This window comes from Cyprinodon tularosa, unplaced genomic scaffold, assembly GCF_016077235.1.
Source record: "Cyprinodon tularosa strain WSP-4 unplaced genomic scaffold, ASM1607723v1 ctg573, whole genome shotgun sequence".
NCBI classification, from domain to species: Eukaryota; Metazoa; Chordata; class Actinopteri; order Cyprinodontiformes; family Cyprinodontidae; genus Cyprinodon; species Cyprinodon tularosa.
Genome location: NW_024039311.1, coordinates 498743 through 517497, shown reverse-complemented (window position 1 = coordinate 517497; position 18755 = coordinate 498743). Strand labels below are relative to the sequence as shown.

The 18755-nt window shown below is 37.3% G+C and overlaps 1 protein-coding gene across 1 annotated transcript; it reads right to left on the bottom strand.

Moving 5' to 3' along the window:
* Window positions 1-449: 449 nt before the first annotated feature.
* tlr3 (toll-like receptor 3) lies at window positions 450-7893 on the bottom strand. The gene is made up of 6 exons (XM_038306131.1): window positions 7571-7893; window positions 6747-7220; window positions 3916-4113; window positions 1928-3768; window positions 1146-1456; window positions 450-738 (listed from the first exon to the last, which is right to left on the bottom strand). The coding sequence occupies exons 2-5, from the start codon at window positions 7191-7193 to the stop codon at window positions 1225-1227; spliced, it is 2718 nt and encodes a 905-aa protein (XP_038162059.1). The 5' UTR covers window positions 7194-7220; window positions 7571-7893; the 3' UTR covers window positions 450-738; window positions 1146-1224.
* Window positions 7894-18755: the final 10862 nt, after the last annotated feature.

The following is an 18755-nucleotide window of genomic DNA, read 5'->3' as shown; positions in this document are numbered from 1 at the left end:
TTCTCTGGTTTCTCATTTTCCTTTTTCCTGATGTTGCATTCACTTGGTATTGCTATACCAACCACAATGGCTTTCCTCTGCTTTTTGTCCACCACCACAATGTCTGGTTGGTTTGCCATCACCATTCAGTCTGTCTGTATCAGCAAGTCCCACAGCATCTTGGCTCAGTCATTTTCTAACGTCTTTGGAGATGTTCCCCACTTTGACCTTGGGGTTTCCAGCCCATACTACAGACGTTCCCGTACACTATTCCAGCCACTTGTTTATGGTGCTCCATGTAACCTTTATAGCTCTATCTATCTATCTATCTATCTATCTATCTATCTATCTATCTATCGAGAGAGAGCTGTATTAAATGTGCTACAGTATAGAAAGACAGTTAACACATTAATGAAGGGCTACTGATCATACTAAAATGAAAATGGGAAATTTTACATAAAACATACCATGCCCATCATTTTCCAAATAAATGTAGAATTGAGAAAAGAGTTTAACAACATAGATGTATCAAATAACTGGTAACACAACGCGGTATAACTCAGATTATACCTCTTCTTTGGCATCTAGTATGGATCTAACCATAGACAAAAAGAAACATTCCCTCCATAAATCATCATAGTTATGCTCTCTGCTTGTCCTCCAAGATGTAGCCTGTCTACATTCTGGGATGCCATAGTGCAATTTAGTCATATTAAGTCACTCTTTACAAGTAGATAAAAAATAGTTCTTTAGATGTCTCTCAATCGGCTCACACCGACTCCGGTCTTACCGTTGAGGTGCGGTGGGTGCGGCGCCGCAGTGATTCCAAGTCATTAAAAAGACGTAAACCTCTCTCACCGGCTGCTGAGCTGTCCGGCTGCGGTTACCGAGACACTCCGGCGCTGCAGAAAATTCCGCAAGAAAGCTATCCTTGCGGCGTGCCGGAGCCCTCCGCAACAAGCTCTCGCAAAAATCCTTTATTTGGGCCGTGTTATCGCGTGAAGTTACGTGAACTCAAGTGAACTTCTGTTAAATCTCCGGACCTGTTGCCGGAGCCGCAGAGCCGCACCGCACCGTAGTCAAAAGGGCGGTGTGAGAGGGGGTGTGCGGGAGTTGCGGTCTCCGTCGGCTCGGTAACTGCACCGGAGCCAGTGTGAGCAAGGGGTAAGCAGACTATTTACAAAGCAAGGGAAGAGGAAAAAAAGAAAAAGAATGGCAAATAAAAAAAAATTATAAAAAAAAAGGTCACTCCTGCAGTCGATTCGTCATTCCAAGGGCAATAAGAAGCTTCTGGTAAAAGGCTGGGATCCTCTCCTTTTGTGGAGGCCAGTTCAGGATGCAACTTTGATGCAACATGCCTCTACGGAGGAAAAGTGAGTGCGACAACTTATAGTCATGCACGTCCTGCAGGAAGATTAGGACAACCGAGTCCCTGCTGGCTTCAATGACCTGGTGTAGTGCATGGTGGACTTTAAATCTAAATAAGAAGAAATAAAAACAAATATTAACATGGTGAAAAAATTCAAGAGCCTTATTAGAAGTCAATTAATGTGTATAGTAAATGAGACTTAAATAATATCACACAAAATAATGAATTGGTTTATATATAAATAATAAAATAGTAAAATAAGCAGGTTGATTCTGTTGTTCTAAATTTAATTACAACTTAAAAATGTGCCTAAACAAGCAGCAAATTAAAAACACCTATTTTTGGTAATCATTGAAAGTTCTGTAGAAGTTAGCAATGACCCAACCAAGCGCCGATCTAAACATGCTGGGGTCAGCTATCATGAAGTGAGAGAACAAAACTATAGAATAGTGCTTTGCTTTCTTGAGTTATTAAAGTAACTAAAGAATACTGTCATGTGCATGACTTCATATTACCTCTTTCTGTAATTAATGTATTTAAATGTAGTAATGTAGTAAATGAAGAGTGTGTTTGATTTACCGTCTACACCAGGGATCCTTGAGAAGACTCTCGGTCACCACAAACAAGATTTTCCTTGATCTTCTCATATTATTCACGATGGACTCAAGCTGGGACATGCCACTGACAGAATCTCGATTCTCCAAAAAAAATTGGCAGTCTTTGTCTTCTAAAGGGACCAATCGTCTCTCCACCCAGCGGGCATCTTCCTCAGCATGGATGACATATGCATCATACTCAAACTCTCTGCCCTCCCCCAGTCTGGCATCACTTAACCCTAATATGCGATTGATCATTATGTTCCAGTAAAACTGAATCCTCCAGCCATGGAATCGATAAATAAAGGCACTGCACATCAGCAATAAAACAGCTGTGCTGGTTAGTATGTAAAGCACCTGAAATGGGGTCATGTCTTTGCAAGAGAGAGGGTCAAAGTCCATAATGGAGCGATTAAAGTAAAGCGGTGGGGTGTTACATATATACTGGTCTCTGAGATTTGGAATAGTAGCATTAGTGGTATTCAACCATGTGACAAACCACAGGATGCTTTCACAGGTGCAATCAAAGGTGTTTTTACCCATGACAAGGAGGCTGAGGTTGTGCATGGGAGTTCTAAACACTTCTGGTCTGACAGAAGTGATAAAATTCTTCTCCAGACGTAAAACTTCAAGCGACGTAAGATCATCGAAAACAGAGTCTTGAAAATTGTTTAATAGATTGTTGCTCAAGCTAAGCTCCCTGAGGTGGGTCAGATTCCTGAAAGCCTCAATTGGAATCTCATCCATTCCATTGGAATCTATGGTAAAGTGTTCCAGCCTCCATGTATGTTTGAGAAACAGAACAGGTCCACCAAGGTTAGCCTGCTTCCACAACCTAACTAAGTTGTTGTGTTGGAGCTTTAGTACCCGGAGGTTCTCAAGCCCCTCTAACATATTCTGTCTGATGTTTGCAATGTTGTTGTTGCTTAGATCCAATTCAGTGAGATTGGACAATGGACGAAATGGAGAGGAATCCTGGTTCAAGGTTTCGGCTGTTAGACTCTTCGCCAGGGTCAGCACTCTAAGATTGGGCACCCCTACAAATGACTCAGGGGTTAGATAAATGGCCTGAGTATTATTGCTTATGTGAAGCTCTTGTAAATGAGAAAGACCTTCAAATTCTTTGCCAAGGAATGTTTGCCGAATAAAGTTACGATCTAGAAAAAGAAAAGAGAGATTTTTAAGACAGGAAAAGCTCCCAGGTTTGATGCCAGCCGAAGCAATTCCATTTAGATTCAATGTTTTAAGCTGTGAATCACAAAGAGAGACGAAGGTCTTATCTGCGAGCTGTCGTTCTGTTTGAGGATTCCAGCTCAAATCAAGCTTTTTTAAACGAGTCAGGCCTTTGAAAGTATTCTCTGAGATTTTGACCAAAGCAGTGTTCTGCAATATTAGGCTCTCAAGATTGCTTAGTGGTTGGAAGGAGAAATCATCGACAAGGAGATGGGATTTCTGATCTTTCTTTTTCAACAGCAGTAGTGTTTTCAACATATTAAGGCCTTGAAAGGTTCCATTTGTTAGGTGCCCAATGTTATGATCTGTCAAATTTAGAGTCTGAAGTCTAGACAGCCATTGAAAGGAGCCATCTTCAATTTTGCTTAAGCTATTGGACGAAAGATCCAGAAAGGTAAGGTTTGTTTCCTTCAATCCTGAAAAGGTTTGGCTGGTAAGCTTCAGCAGCGAAATTTTTCTAAGAGACAGGAAATCAATTGCTGTTCCAGATAGCTCCGTACAGAGAGCGGAAATGAACAAGCTGCCCTTACGACTTTCATCAAGGGACAACACACGAAGGCCTGAAATTGGCTTAAAGCAACCAGACTCCAACTGGAAAAAAAACAAAACACAGAAATGTTACAATGAAACAGAAAACAGGAAACAAAACAGATAACTGAAATTCAGGTAATGCTACATTTACAAGTTCCAAACACTCACAACAATATTTCAGTTTTCTTTGCTGGTTAACCAACTTACATTTTCTAAGGACATAGACGATATCAGGCTGACTTTTTGCAGAAAAGGTGAATCCCTCAGGAAAGAAAAGTCGTTTGTCTTCAAAGTGGTGAAATCATTGTATCCAAGATTGAGAGTTTCCAGGCTGGGCAGCTGAGGGGTCGTGCCAAGCATTGCTGACTGCAGTTTGTTCATAGAGACATCAAGATATTTCAGGCTCTGTTAGTGAAAAAAGGAGAAGTGAAACTGAATAATAGCCACCAGGAGATTTCTGTATCACAATCAGAAGTAGGAGGGTACCCAAAAAAATTACTCAAGCAAGAATAACAATACTTTATTCTATTTTTCTCAAGTAAAAGTAAAAATTGACCATCCAAAAAAGTATTCAAGTAAGATTTAAAAAGTATTTGGTTAAAAAGGCAACTCACGTACAAATTCACTTATCATTACATCTGATATTGAAAATAAAAACATACCAAAATGTAGAGTTATGTATAAATTCTGATATTTGAAAGATTACCATAGAATAATTAAAACATTTAAATAGTGTAACTGAGAAAATAAACCGATTACATTTACATATTTGTACACTGTGTATTTAATAGCTTGAAACATAATTGTAGGTTAAATTAAGCTAATATACAAAAAAATCCCCACTCATTTTGACATAAACATTAACTGCATGTCTAAGTGCAGCATTTTTTTAAATAAGTTTTTTAATTACTAAGTAAAGTTACTGATGATAGATGGAGTGACCAAACATTTGACTTGAGTAAGAGAGGTAAAATCGTATCAAACTATTACTTAAGTAAAAGGTATATTGCAGTAAAACTTCTCCTAGAAGTATATATTTGACAAAAAGCTAATTAAGTAAATCTAATATAGTAAATCTAGTGCTTACTACCCACCTCTGATCATTGCAATTTATTTTAACGCAGCCCTAACTTAAAACAATCTTTTAAGACATCTCTAATCATCTCCAGTATTGTATATACTGTAGACATGACTATCCTTTGACAATAATAGAAAAAAATATTAAAGACTATAATCTGGTTGGCACCTGGAGCTTCTTGCATGATCTTCATGAATTTAATGACAAAAAAGGTTCTAACAACTCTAACAAACAAGGTCATATTGCCTAACAAAATAGTACTATGAGGCATTCTTTACTTTATGCATTCAGAGTTGAAGTTCAAAAGAGAGAAGGAGGGATCAGAGATTTTTTTTTTAAACGATTTTCTATCTACTTAAAAAAAAATGTCCCTTTAACACAATAACTTTAACACAATACCAAGGATAGTCTAACAGTATAAAGTTAATAAAGGTTCTTAATAAGAGAATGTAAGATAATCCATCCATTTTTGGTAGTGCTTCTCCCTGCTGGGATCACGAGGGGTGCTGATGCCAGCTGTCTATGGGCGAGAGGTGGGCTACACCCTGGACAGGTCGCCAGTCCATCGCAGGGCAACATTCATTGTATTAAAAATAGAGGCTCAAGAGTAGGGCTGGGTAAAAAAAAACAAAAAACGATTAATTCGATTTTAAATCGATTACTTTACATTTTTGCAGGATCGATGTCTAAGGAAAGGGATTGATTATTTTTATAGTGATGCGCGTGACGTTCACATTCAAATGAGCAGGAAAGATGCACTCAAGATTACTTCAAGCCAGACAGCTGGAAATATAGCCAATAGGTGGACTGAAGGCATTAACAATTGGGGGCTGACCAGCAAGCACCCTGTAGCTGTTACAGACAACGCTGCAAATATGGTTTGTGCCGTGAACATAATGCAGATCATGGATGTCTGCTGTGTCTCCGCTGTCTCACGATTGCGGATTCACTTTTTCACTTTTCACAAACACGTTTGCACTTATGAGAAAGTTTTGTTCACTTCTCAAGCTTAAACTGTCTGATTTACAAGTTTGCACTTTGTGTTTAATGTGACAGGAAAAAATTAAATACATGAGTATTCTGACACACAGTTGAACCACTTTCATGATTGTAAAAACAGATCGATTAAAAATGAATCAAACTGTATTAATCAAAATTGAATCGATTCAGGACTTTGGCAAAAATACCCAGCATTACTCAAGAGAGAGATTTATTTCAACTGTATATAGCGGGGGTTAAGAGTTAAACCAAAAGGCAAAGCTCTCAAATAACCAGTTATTCTGGATTCCTACCTTCATCTATGTCATGATCAAAAGAATTAAATTCCAGCTGACATGGGCTTCCCTGCAGGGCACTGCCTTAGATGGTGAGGCCAGCCGTGGTTCGGGCAGTATAAACATCTTACTACAATCTATCATTTTGTAGGAAAAACATGCCCTGTGACAAAATAAGGAACGGGATGTCTACACCGAGGGGAGATTTCATTTGTTTATTTACTTTTGTTGATTATGTTTAATAAGTCAATTGCCTCCCAAAATTTGAAAATTACACAGGCCAATGCAAAAAAATAAAAATTTAAACCACAAGGTATCTATGTACTGTACAGTGCAGTGCATAGTACCGCAATTAATACTTAGTCAGGGTTTTTTGTTATGCACAAGTTACTAAATCAATGCATAATGTGTCAGCCCAAGGCTCTGCTTACTGTAGGTATTGAGGAAAACCAGTTTGTTTTAATAGCAGCAAGATTTACTTCCTTCTGACATTTTCTTGACAATCAGGTTTGGGCTCATATACTGTAAGCTTAACCAGTTCTAATAGAAATGAACTGAACCAATACCTAGAAATATATCGTTAGATCAGTTATGTGTGTGTGTTTCAAATTAATTTCATATAGTGACTTTTACTTTATTTTACCTATTTTCTATTAGTTATCTGACAAAATATAGATGTACAGTACCTTCAGTAAGGAGAAGGGTTCCCCTTGGAGCTTTAACCTGTTGCTGGCCATATTCAGCCATGTTAGTTTGCAGCAGTGGCTTAAATCTTCTTTTTTCAGCAAACGCACTTCGTTATGCATCAAGTTTAGCATAAGCAGTTGAGGCAAGTTCCTGCACAAGTCCACATCCAGGTTCTTGATGCTGTTGTAACTGATGTCTAGGTGCAAAAGTCCTGAGTATCGTTTTAATGACTCTGGGAGAGCCGCTGTCATTATGTTATGAGACATGTCCAGGCTGGTGATGTTGCTGGGAAGATCCTGAGGGATTGAGCTCAGCCTGAGATGACTGCAGTCAGCTCTGCCATCTTGCACATTGCAGGTAGCCATGCATTGATGTGGACTCACAGCAATAATGATGTATACAGGAATGACCCATGCTGGGTAAAAGGATTGATGCATCTGCAGCATTTCTAAAAGACGTCTCTTAGAATTGATCTGAAAAAGAAAAAAATATAAACTGCAATGTGATAATAGTCTAGGTGCATTGAGAAACACAAACTGATATAAATAAGATTTACAATGTTACCTCATACAAAGGAGCGCTTAAGGTATTTTACAATGAGGATCAATTTGTATGCAGCCACGAAAAATCTATTTCCTTTCAGATCAATTCTGTTTAAAAACAAGTTCTCTTTTCTGTCTACCAAAAATAATAAAATCAGTGTCAAGTGTGATTTCCACATTCTCTCTGAAAATGTAGAGCATTGGCTGTCAAAACTGTCAGAATGAAAAATTTATCAAACAAATACAACAAATTGGAATCACTGCTGACTGTAAATACTTACCAGCAGTTGTTCTTTGTCTCAGTTTATAACAGCCAAACTTCAGACCTTCACAGCACCACATTAAACAGGATGCTCTTGCATGTTGTTGAAAAATGCGCTAAAATAAGGAAATGAGGAAGGAGCATCTGTGGTTTCACTTCCAGCTGTTTCTGATGTAGTTTGGAGTGTTTTTGAGTACTAAAGAACCTTGAGATGCGACTGACTGAAGTTTATCTTATGTCCTTCCGTGCCCGCATATTTAATAAAGAAGTGAAAACGGTTGAGCGCCAGTTAACCTTAACTTCCAAAACAGCTGCCACGCCAGCTCTTGCTGGGGTTTTGTAGGTCACGCACACACTATGAAATACGGTAGTGACGCTGGCTTTGACCTTTCAGAATAAAAGCGATATGTTTTACCTTTATTAATTGGAGTCTGTGGTTGTCATTACTTCTGTTTTCTAAAATATTTTTATGACTCCCTGCATGAACATGTTTAGACCTATTTTGGAGGAGATGCAACCCCCCCAAAAAGAGTTTGCAGTAGATGCCGCTAGGGGGCAGCAACACTATTTTTATCATATGTTTTGGTTTCTGGAAAAAGATAAATTTTCCTCTATAACTGTACGTTACCTTTTGTTTAATATCTTATTGGTCCTATAATAATTGTCACCTACAATAATTTGCATTATTTTATTGTCTCTCTTATAACTTCAACCTGAAATTGATTTTTTTAAAACCATTACTAGAAAAAAAGGAAAAACTTATTTTGATTCTATTTGATCTGCACAAAGTTGCCATTGAGAAAAAAAACATTTTCAAAATACTTTTGAACATGAAAAACCTTTGAACCAATTCTAACCTTTCAATTCTCCATGGATCTTTCAAATCAGACATTTTCAATTCCCATTGCAAGTACCTGCAGCACTTGCAATGGGATTATATTGTACCTGTGCACCGTCAGATTGAGGATGAGAGCCTTGTTTTGTGCTAAACTAGGTTCCCTGAGGGAGTCTGCCCCTCTCTTATATCATAGCACAGTCAGAATAGGGTAAATGAAATAATAAAACTGTTTTGTCCAGCATATGTACCTGCAGCATCAGAAACTGGATATGTGCAACTGTGTTTTAATGGTTTCAAATGAACTCTCAATGTGAAAGTGTAAACCTGGAAAAGAAAATTCACATGATTTATATCAGAGCTCATAGGTATAGTATTTATATGCCTTCTAAGAAACAACCATGTGGCGATTTATTGCAATGATTATGCAAAGTTAAAAGTTCAGTGATTAAAATTCATGAAGGAGTTTGGACTATTTAATCCAGAAAGAACTATGGTTGTCAACATAATTCAAAACGTATAAACTTTGATAATCATTCCTTCCTCTCTAAAGAATCAAGAATCGATACAAACCATATTTAGAACAAAGAACTGGGATTGTTCAATTCAAACGATGGCCATTTCTAGCCCCCACTATACTTCACTTTGATGGATAATACGTTTACCCTAATTCATGCACATTTTTCTACAGTAGCTTTAATGGTTTTAGTCAGAATAAAAAGGAACTTCATATGGCTTTCCTTTTTTTTGGTCTTCTACAAAGGCCCCATAAGCATGACTAAATGTGTCCTGTCAATAGGTTCTCCCACCTGAGCTGTTGGCCTCTGCAGCTCCTCTAGAGTTTGGTCAATGCTTGGTGGGCAAATCTGTTTCTGCTTTATGGCTGATAAAATAAACAGTGATCTCTGAGATATTTCAAATTAGGGATAATGCTTTATAAACAGTCTGTGTTTTAAACTTCTCCAGATCTGTATCAGCAACCTCTTTGCTGTTTAACTCAAATTCAATGACCTGTTTATTGTTTTCTAACAAATCTTTCCTAGCCTCACAGAATGGCTGGCTTTATACTAAGATTAAATTATCAACATTTAAACTACTAATTAGTTGATGTCTGAGGAAAATGGATTTTATTTTATTATTTTTTTTTTTTTTTTTTGCTGTCCAAGTAAAGGGTACTTAAAAGTATGCATCCTACTATTTCTAAGGCTTTTAAAAATAGGAAAACACACTATTTTGCCTTCCCCTATATCCACAACTTGGTTTTGATTTATGACACCATCTCTTAATAAAGATAATACACATGTTTTGCCCATTATAAATGTAGACACTTAATTTTCCAATGACTCTTATGTTTACACTCCTCCAGCATTATTATAGCCTTGCTTTGCACATGGAACAAAATTAATTTTGCTAAAGTCATCAATCAATCAAAAAACAAGTAGAAATTTGACCCTCTAACATCAACTCTCTTATAAGGAAACTTATTGAATCTGTAGTCTATCTAAACTACACTAATCATTATTCCCAGACTTGAATAATTTTAACACAGCTCCACATCATCCCTGTTACATCATTGTTGTATTTCATGTCTTCTTGATAGCCTTTTTTCTGTTTTTGCTTTTGGTTTGGTATATTTATTTTGTTGGGTTTGTCTTTTCAGTTGAAATATATGTTTTTATTGTAAAACTTTCAAACAAAATATTACTGTAAAAAGATAAAAATGATTTGTATAGTGCCATGCAGTGCTAGGTATTATTGATAGCTATGTTAATTTTCATTCTAATCATTGTATACATCCTTTCATTGGTCATAATTTAGCAGAATATTTATAACGATGACATATCCATTCTCCAAGTAGGTAGCCTTATAAACGTTGGGAATAAATGTGGTGAAATAGATTTTGTTCTACTTCACTTGTTGTTGTCCTTGCTTTTATAGGCTGGAGGTAAGTGCATTAGTGTGACATTTAAATTAGTAATAAATCTAAACATAATGGTATCAGCAAGCTCGTTTTTTTAAGGTCAGCACAAATGGGAAAGTAGAAATGATCTGCTGCGTGAGCAAATGGCATTCCAGTAACATCTAACAACCGTAGATCATCAGAACAGTCCTGTTCAGTTCTATCACCATTAGGAACCAGAGTGCACCATTAATCCAACTATATCCCCCTAAAATTCCAATTATAATCTCAAAGTCCAGCTAAAAACAAGCTGTAATAAATGAAGCCTGTTGCAAAGTTAAGTTTGTATAGTATGCAGATTTTACCCTCATATTTTATTACATTATTTAAAAAGAATTTGCATCATATGACGGTAGAAACAGATTTTTTTCAAAACATTTTCTAATAGTCAAGAAACCATCTTGGAAGTAGCCTGGTCAGTTTTGCTGGTGAACGTTCTCAGTCCTCCAGGTCATAGTCATTCCAAAAAAATAAAATAAAAACAATCCACTGGACTTTGTTTCCACTTCCAGGAAGTTTCCAGGAAGTTATCCAGGAAGCTTTTCTAATTCAAAATGTCAGGAATAGCGTTGAGTTTGAGGTTTTCGAGGTTTTTTCTTGGTAAGTTTTGCGTTAGCAAAAGGACTGTGCTACAGCATGCATTAATACAAAAAACAAGCTGCATACATTTTGATAATGAATGGATGCTCATCTGTTTATCTCCTGCTAAGAGTTATTAAAACTGCTATACTTTAATAAAGGAATATTGTTCTTTCCTCAAAATGAAAGGAAATTACAATTAATAAGTAAATTTTGCTTAGATTTGGATTGTATTGCCTATACTTTCTTTAAAATTTGCTCTCTTCACAAAATTGTAAATCTGGCTGTTTGCTTGAGCGTTAAACAGCAAGGTATAGTATAGTCATAAAAAATTTTCAAGTCACTGACTAAGTTTGACGTGAGCACTTGCTACCCTTGTGCAGCAACTAAGATCAATAAATATCTGTACAACTAAATATTAAAAAGATTACGGCTCCCTAAGCATCTGAAAAGTTTATTTTTCTTAATATATGATTTATGAGTATCTCACCAGTCTAAAGATTTTCCATTACAAATAGATGGTTGCCAAAAATAGTTTTATTTAACTGCATCTTCCTTGTTTTGTTTTTATTCCTAAAACCGTTGTCTTTTTGGTTACATTGTTGATTTAATAGTTTTATATTTGTACTGGGTTTGGGTTAAAACATTCTATTAAATCTTAAAAAAAAAAAAATCATGTTAACAGTCAAAACGGTGGTGGTAAAGTAATGATCTGGCTATTTTGCTGCTTAAAAATTTGGAATACTTAATATAAATGTTTGAAACATTAATTATTCTGTCTAAGAATCTTTTTTTAAAAAGCATCCAACCACTAGTTGTACCTTGAGATACTGTATATTACCTTTAGGTTATGCACCAGATTCAATAATCCAATTCAATCAAGCAAGTCAACCTCTAAAAATGTCCTCAACAGTCAAGACACATTATCACAAAAACATTATAGCTATTGCTGATGCAGAGGGAGAATAAGTAGCTACAAAGTTAAGGGGGTAGTTATTTTGTGTATACTGTTTTTCCCTTAGTAATACAATTAACTTTCAAAACTGCATTGCTTTATTTATTCAGGGAGTTTTGTTATATATATATTTTATCACTTTTACATGTTCTGAAAAATGTTAGAGTAACTTGAGAAACCTTAGAAAGGGAAATAATCTCTCATGCAGTTGTCTAGCAGTAGAGTTGTCATGTCTGAACCAAGTTCAAACTAGTTTGTGTGTGTGTTATTTTTCTAAATTCCTTTTATTCCCTCATGACATGGTGACTTTTTTCAGAATTTTCCATTGACTTACTGTAGTTGTCCTACTCTCCTTATAGATGAAGAGAGAACCTTGGCCCTGTGTGACCATTTAGCACAGTATACATCTCTGCTAACTAGATTGATGTTTTCTCATTAGCATGCTTGCATTAATGCCTCACTGAGTTACATTAACACCATCCTTCCCCTTGTTCCTCCCTTGATCCTTCTCTCTGATAATCAGAGCAGGTTGTTCTTGGAATAGACCTTCACCCACTTGATTGGTTTATGCTTCCACTAAGCTGAGGCAGCTTACATTACAGGGCTTTATGCCAAAGGCTTCACTGCTGGCGACCTGTTAAAAGTAGGGATAACTTCCGCTGTCAGCATTGTGGTTGTGCTTATAGATGCAAACAATGCTGAGAAATGTATTAGACAGACAGTAGTAATTAAATGAACCAAGCAGGAAAAATGTGCTAAGAGAACTGAATCATGTGGCACTCTGCTGAAGCACAGAACAGAAGGAGGCAAACTGAGGCATGGATGAGGACAGCAATAAGGATGAAGTGAGACTCTCATAAGAAGAATACATTTGCATTGGACAACAGTGGACTAAGTGCGTGGCTCTGATCTACATGTTTCACCTACTTTAGCTGGTGGGTATCCTGCCTGCCTGTGGCTGAATGCACTCATGCAAAATGGATAAATGGAAGGAGGCAGCAGCTTCGTCAATAGGAGCGTGTGTGTCACATTCTTCATCTTACCGGATTGGGTAAATCTCCTCTTCCTCATTTGCAGACTGGATCTCCTGGGTATTGGCATGCTTCAACACAAACAGTGAGTATACCCTCTTGGTTGTATATAGCTTCTATGAACCTATATCATAAGCGCAAGCACTCATACTATCATCTTTACTGCGTACTCACAGGAGAATCTCACACAGGTTTTCAGAGTGCTTTGATTTAGTGCTTTATTTTACATTGGTTGTTTATCGACCCTAATGCTGGAGGCTGTGCTTTCAGGCTCATAAGGGAGAAAAGAAATAAAGGATTTTATAAGTAATCAGAGAAAGCATGGGGGAGAAGGCAATACCTTAATTAGCATTATCTTTCAGAGAAAAACAGGACGTTAGATCATCCAGGCTGGCAAAGAAAAATTGGTTGTAAACGATCCAACCGTAAATGCAAAGTAGAGATAGAGGAAAACACAGTTGTTTGCAGATAGCGGGTGGATAGCAGAGATCCGAGGCATGTTTTCTCATTCCTCTGCAGAAAGAAAGACACTGCGGTATATCTCTCCCTCCCCATCATGCTGACCAATGATGTTTGGAGGTCAGACTCTAAGCAGAACCAATAGTGAGAGCTGCTGCCTCACATGTTCAGGAGTGTCTGTCACCATAGGAGTGCAAGGGAAAGCCAAAGAATGAAATGAATTGGTAAAATATATCAGAATTCCTAATTAAACCGGAACACGTGAGAATGAAAAAAACCTCAACAGCATACCACTCTGTAGATAGCAGGAAGCCAGATTTGCTATAGTTCATTTGGCACAAAAAAAAACTATCTAATAACAAAATACAGGTTAGACTACTTGCGAGCTTCAACAGCTGTGCTTAGTAATTCAATTTTATCAACTCATTTTTATACATACATGGTGTGTGCTTTTTCTCACTCCCTGGAGGCTCAGTAATGCTGACTTGACTTCTTCCCACTATAAGTGGCCCCTAGGGGCTGACAGGACATCAATAGTCAAGTGGAATCGGGAGCATCTATCTACTGCTGTGCTGTTTGCTCTCTGCAGTGCAAATTAGAGAAATGCAAAGACTGGGAAATGTTGCAAATAAAGGAGAATAGGGCAAATGTGTCAATACCTCATTAACTGTTTGGGTTAGTCTATTTATTTTAAAAACATGGTACAAGAAATAATGCAGCACAATAAGGGAATCTAATGAGAAATCATGGTCCTCTTCAATTTTAGCCGAGAGGCTTTAGCATCTACCTGGAGAAGTGACCAAAGATTTAAATGAATGTTTACCATACAATTAGGGCAGTGATTTCTTTTTAGAATATGTTGACAAAAAGGTAAACACCTAAATGTAATAATGTGTTATTGTAGTAATTTAATTATTCACTGTCAAAATTCTGATCGGGTGCAAAATGTACAGTATGTGTAAAATAATATAATTATGATCTTTAAGTATGGTGGAGGATCTGTAATAGTGTGGCAGTGAAGGCCCCAAGAACCTTGATGGATGGTATTATCAGGGCATTAAAAAATGTTAGACACTGTCACAACCAAAACACAGTCATTTTCAGACGATAAGCCGCTACCTTTTGCACAAGCTTTGAACACTGTGGCTTATAGTCCGGTGCGACTAATGTATGAACAAAACAGGATTTCCCCCTAATTTTAGCTTGTGCTGCTAATATTCAGTTACTGCTTGTATTCCAGAAAATACAGTAGGTAATCATTGGGTTTATTATCAGAATGATTATCCAAAACATATAGAAAAATCAACACAGAAATGAAACATTATCAACCTTCATCTACAGCATGACAATCTTCTGAGACTGATCAGACATCTGTTGGGTGAACCTAAGAAAAGAAATCTAAGACCAGTTCTCAATTGTAACTGGTCTAGTAGAAAGAACAACCATTGCAATCTAGCTTTTTCTGCAGGATGCCAATATTTTTCCTGATCCAGATGGGCAACGTAGTTTGGAGTTGGCCCATGGGCCTCCTCCCACAAAGCTTTCATGTAAAACCTCCCATATGATGATGTTCCAAGGCTGCCTTGTGATCACAAACCCCTCGACTGATTCCAGTCTGAGTGTGTGAACAGCAGTTCTGATACAAATCCATGAAATCGCACAAAAGGAAGCAAATTCTAGCTACTTGAATGCATGCTCTTGTTCTTCTTTTCATGACTGATATCTCATGGCCACCTAGAAGAGTTAAACGTAGACAAAAACAACTAATTAAGAGCTTAGGCTTTTGACTAAATTCTATTTCACCTGCACCTAAACCTGCTGTGGTTGTGCTATTCTTCTCCCTACTCCACATATAAACCATACTTTTTCAACTTATCTACCTAAGAGAGATACTGAGCCTCAGTTTGGAGGGAAAAATCCATCCATTCCAGTTCATTCTCCATATAATCTCCACCTTAACATGGTGGAAGGTGTTGAAAACCACCTTGATTTGTCGGGGTGGCTATGTCGCCCACAATGAATAAGGGTAATACATTGGGTGACTGGAGCAGCTTCCTTCTGCCAGGTCTGAGCAGAGCAAAGCAGATGCTTTTTTATGGAGCTACTTGGCTTCAGCTCTAAAGGACTCTATGGACTAACTCTATGGGAGCCCTATTGAGAGAAAAGTTAACTTCAGCCTGAATATACTGATTCCTATAGTCCCAATCTAACTTTTAGGACTTTTTGCATCAGAACAATAATCTAGGTGGACATAAATGGTAGCTAATAAACTGTTTACCTTTTTAAACCTTTCTTTGTAGTTTAGGTAGGACATGAACATCATTCATTTCATCATTACAATGAAGGTTTCCAGTTTGTTTTTGGACATGTAATGTGATGATCTAAATGTAGTGGGCTATTTAATGACTAATTTGAATTATTTTTTTCCGATATGAAGGCATAGGCAGTCAGTATTTTATCAGGATTCCATTTATATATTGTTTTAGGAAAGTATTGTTGATCAGCTGTGGGGCTCCAGCTGAGAAAAAAAAAAACTACTTATTTTAATGGGAAAGTTTTAAGAGTGAAATAATTTTGCTGATAAGCTTTTTGAAACCATAATCTTAGTATCATTTACTACAAACTATTCATTTGACTCAGCTCTATATTGTCCTGTATTATAGAAGGCAAAACATATTTCAGAGCCCACAAATGTTTTGAAATTGCAATATTTGTTTTTCAGATCCTTCATACAGTAGCTTGCACCTTACAAACATATGTTTGCAAAAATAACCAAATTATTTAGGAAAATGTCCCTTTTCTTCTCTACTTGAAAATACTGTGTTCATCCCCTTTAGCCAAAAGCACGAGCTTTTCTCGTTATCACATGTCAAAAGTGATTTATAAACTCAGTCTCTTAAAGTAGCAGCGCTGGACTTTCCTAAAGAAGGAGTTTGGAATTCAGGGGCTACATTCCTCATAGAAGAAAAAAAAAGATTGAACCAGATTTGTCTGATCCTTGGTCAACAGAGGGAGGACAAGCACAGAAAGCTCAACCCAAGAAAAAAAGCAGTTTTATAAGAGTGGCGTTTTCCTTTCAGCAATTCTCTGTTGATGCTAACAGCTGGGTTTCTTGTCATTTCTATTGCTACTTAAATATTCCCATATCAACTTACTCTATTTATATTTTCTTAGTGTTTCTAAACTTGCATGCCATTACTGTATGCGTCATCACTATTGCGCGTTATATTGGTATTAATCTCTTCCTGTTTGGCTTCTACTGAATGTCCCTGCTCCCCCGCCTGGAAGTGCAGGGATTATTGAGCCATTAAATTAATTAGAGGCCCAAGAAGAATATGAAAAAATAAATCTGTGAAATGTATTAACAGCCCATAACAATAATAAATCATTCAATAAAAAGAATTCTGGGAAGCCATGTTGAGAATTGTTAACAGGTTATTGGAAGCAAGTGATTTTATTTTCATGTCAATCCAAAGTTAATTAACACCACAATCAATATGTTACACATGAATATTGGACATGAAAAGTTAGAATGCTATAGAGTAATAATGTAACTACTACTATTATCATTATTATTCCTGTATTATGGTTTTTACCATGCTGGTTGGTTTTATCTTTTGGACTCATTTAGATTAAGTGTAACTCAAGTTTGGACTTTGCATGAAAATAAAAAAGAGACTGTACTCGTACAGCATAAGCTTGATTACCTTTTTTCACCATAGATCTAAGAGTATTTTATTGGAAATTCATGTGATTGAAACTACAAAATAGCAGAATATCTTAAACTGGAAGGAAAATGTTTTATGCTTTCAGTTTGTGTTTTCAAATTGTAATCTAGAAAGTATGTTGTTTGTTTTTAGCCCCCTGGGTTAATGTGATGTAGAACCACTTTTTGCTGCAGTTGCAGCAGTGGAGGATTTTTGCGAATTTTTGAAGTGACCCACCCTCTCCACCAAAAAAAATGCACATGCACAAAGCTGTACCCGCTCCCGAGAGGGAGCATGCACAGGCCCAATTTGTTTATAAGTTGCTGTTTGCCTCGCTCATACAAGCTTGCTTTCCAAAAGATTAGCATTCTTTCCACTGTGACAGACCTACCACCAGTAAGTGAAAATGGAGACAAACATGTAGGATGGCCTTACGTAAACATATCACTAGAATGATTGACAATTAGGAGGACAAGTTATTTTGATGATCCACCAGGAACATCCTCCATTATACCTTTAAGAGACTGAGTCTTTTTCCCATTCTTTTTTCAAAATTGCTAATCTCAAAACATTACATTTTCAACCCTTTCCACACACTCTGAATTAAATTTAGTTCTGAACTTTGGCATTCTATGTCCTGAATATTTCTTTGATTTTAAGTATAGTATAGTGTAGCTCTGATTGTTGGATTTCATTGTCCTGTTGGATTGTTAACCCCTCTGAGGTCTTTAGAAGCACCTGCAGGATTGGTCCCTGTTGAAGAAATGCGCCAACTTGATGTTTTACCGTGGTGTTAGTTTATTGACGTTATATACACGGAGATGCCTCTCACTTTCTCCCATCTAGTTTATGGATTTCTGAAGCTCCTTCAGAGGTTTAAAGGAATAGTACACCCAAAACATGATTACCCTTCATTTTCTACTCACCCCCATGCTGAACAACACTCTGGAGTACTTTTTTGATATCTCAAATGCATCTGGAGATCTGGGAGGCTTCTTGCTGTCTGCTGACATTCAAATAATGGAGGTCTATTGTGCCCGAGACAGAAAGGTCCATAAAAGTCCACAAAAAACGTGTCAATATTCCTCCATACTGCTCGTCCAATGTATTCCAAGTGTCCTGAGTGGGTAGCATCCAGAATTTACTCGAAACTAAGTAATTTAGAATGTTTTTAGAGCATAAACAGTAGTGTATAGGATTTCCTGAAAGCGCGCACATGCGCGATCACGACGCTACGGAAGCCGGCACACCAGACCAGATGAAAGTGCACATTCAGCGTCTGCTCTGCCAATAATGCAAGCGTAGAAGAAGAAATGTGCTGTTTACCTGTGCAAAGAAAGGAACAACGAAAGAAAAATGTCTGAGGACTTCAGTGTTGAGGAAGAGCATGAGTTCTTTGCCGAGCTGAATGCGCTGGTTTGGTCTGCCGGCTTCCGTAGCGTCGTGATCGCGCATGTGCGCGCTTTCAGGAAATCCTATACACTACTGTTTATGCTCTAAAAACATTCTAAATGACTTCGTTTCGAGTAAATTCTGGATGCTACCCACTCAGGACACTTGGAATACATTGGACGAGCAGTATGGAGGAATATTGACACGTTTTTTGTGGACTTTTATGGACCTTTCTGCCTCGGGCGCCACAGACCTCCATTATTTGAATGTCAGCAGACAGCAAGAA

What these genes read in the sequence shown, in the direction of transcription:
- tlr3 (XM_038306131.1), bottom strand. Translation starts at nt 7,193, where the DNA reads ATGCTGCAGATGCATCAATCCTTTTACCCAGCATGGGTCATTCCTGTA. An exon ending in CGTCTATGTCCTTAGAAAAT is followed by an intron (nt 3,769 to 3,915) that starts GTAAGTTGGTTA and finishes TTTTTTTTCCAG; the next exon opens with TTGGAGTCTGGTTGCTTTAA. An exon ending in AAGGATCCCTGGTGTAGACG is followed by an intron (nt 1,457 to 1,927) that starts GTAAATCAAACA and finishes CTTCTTATTTAG; the next exon opens with ATTTAAAGTCCACCATGCAC.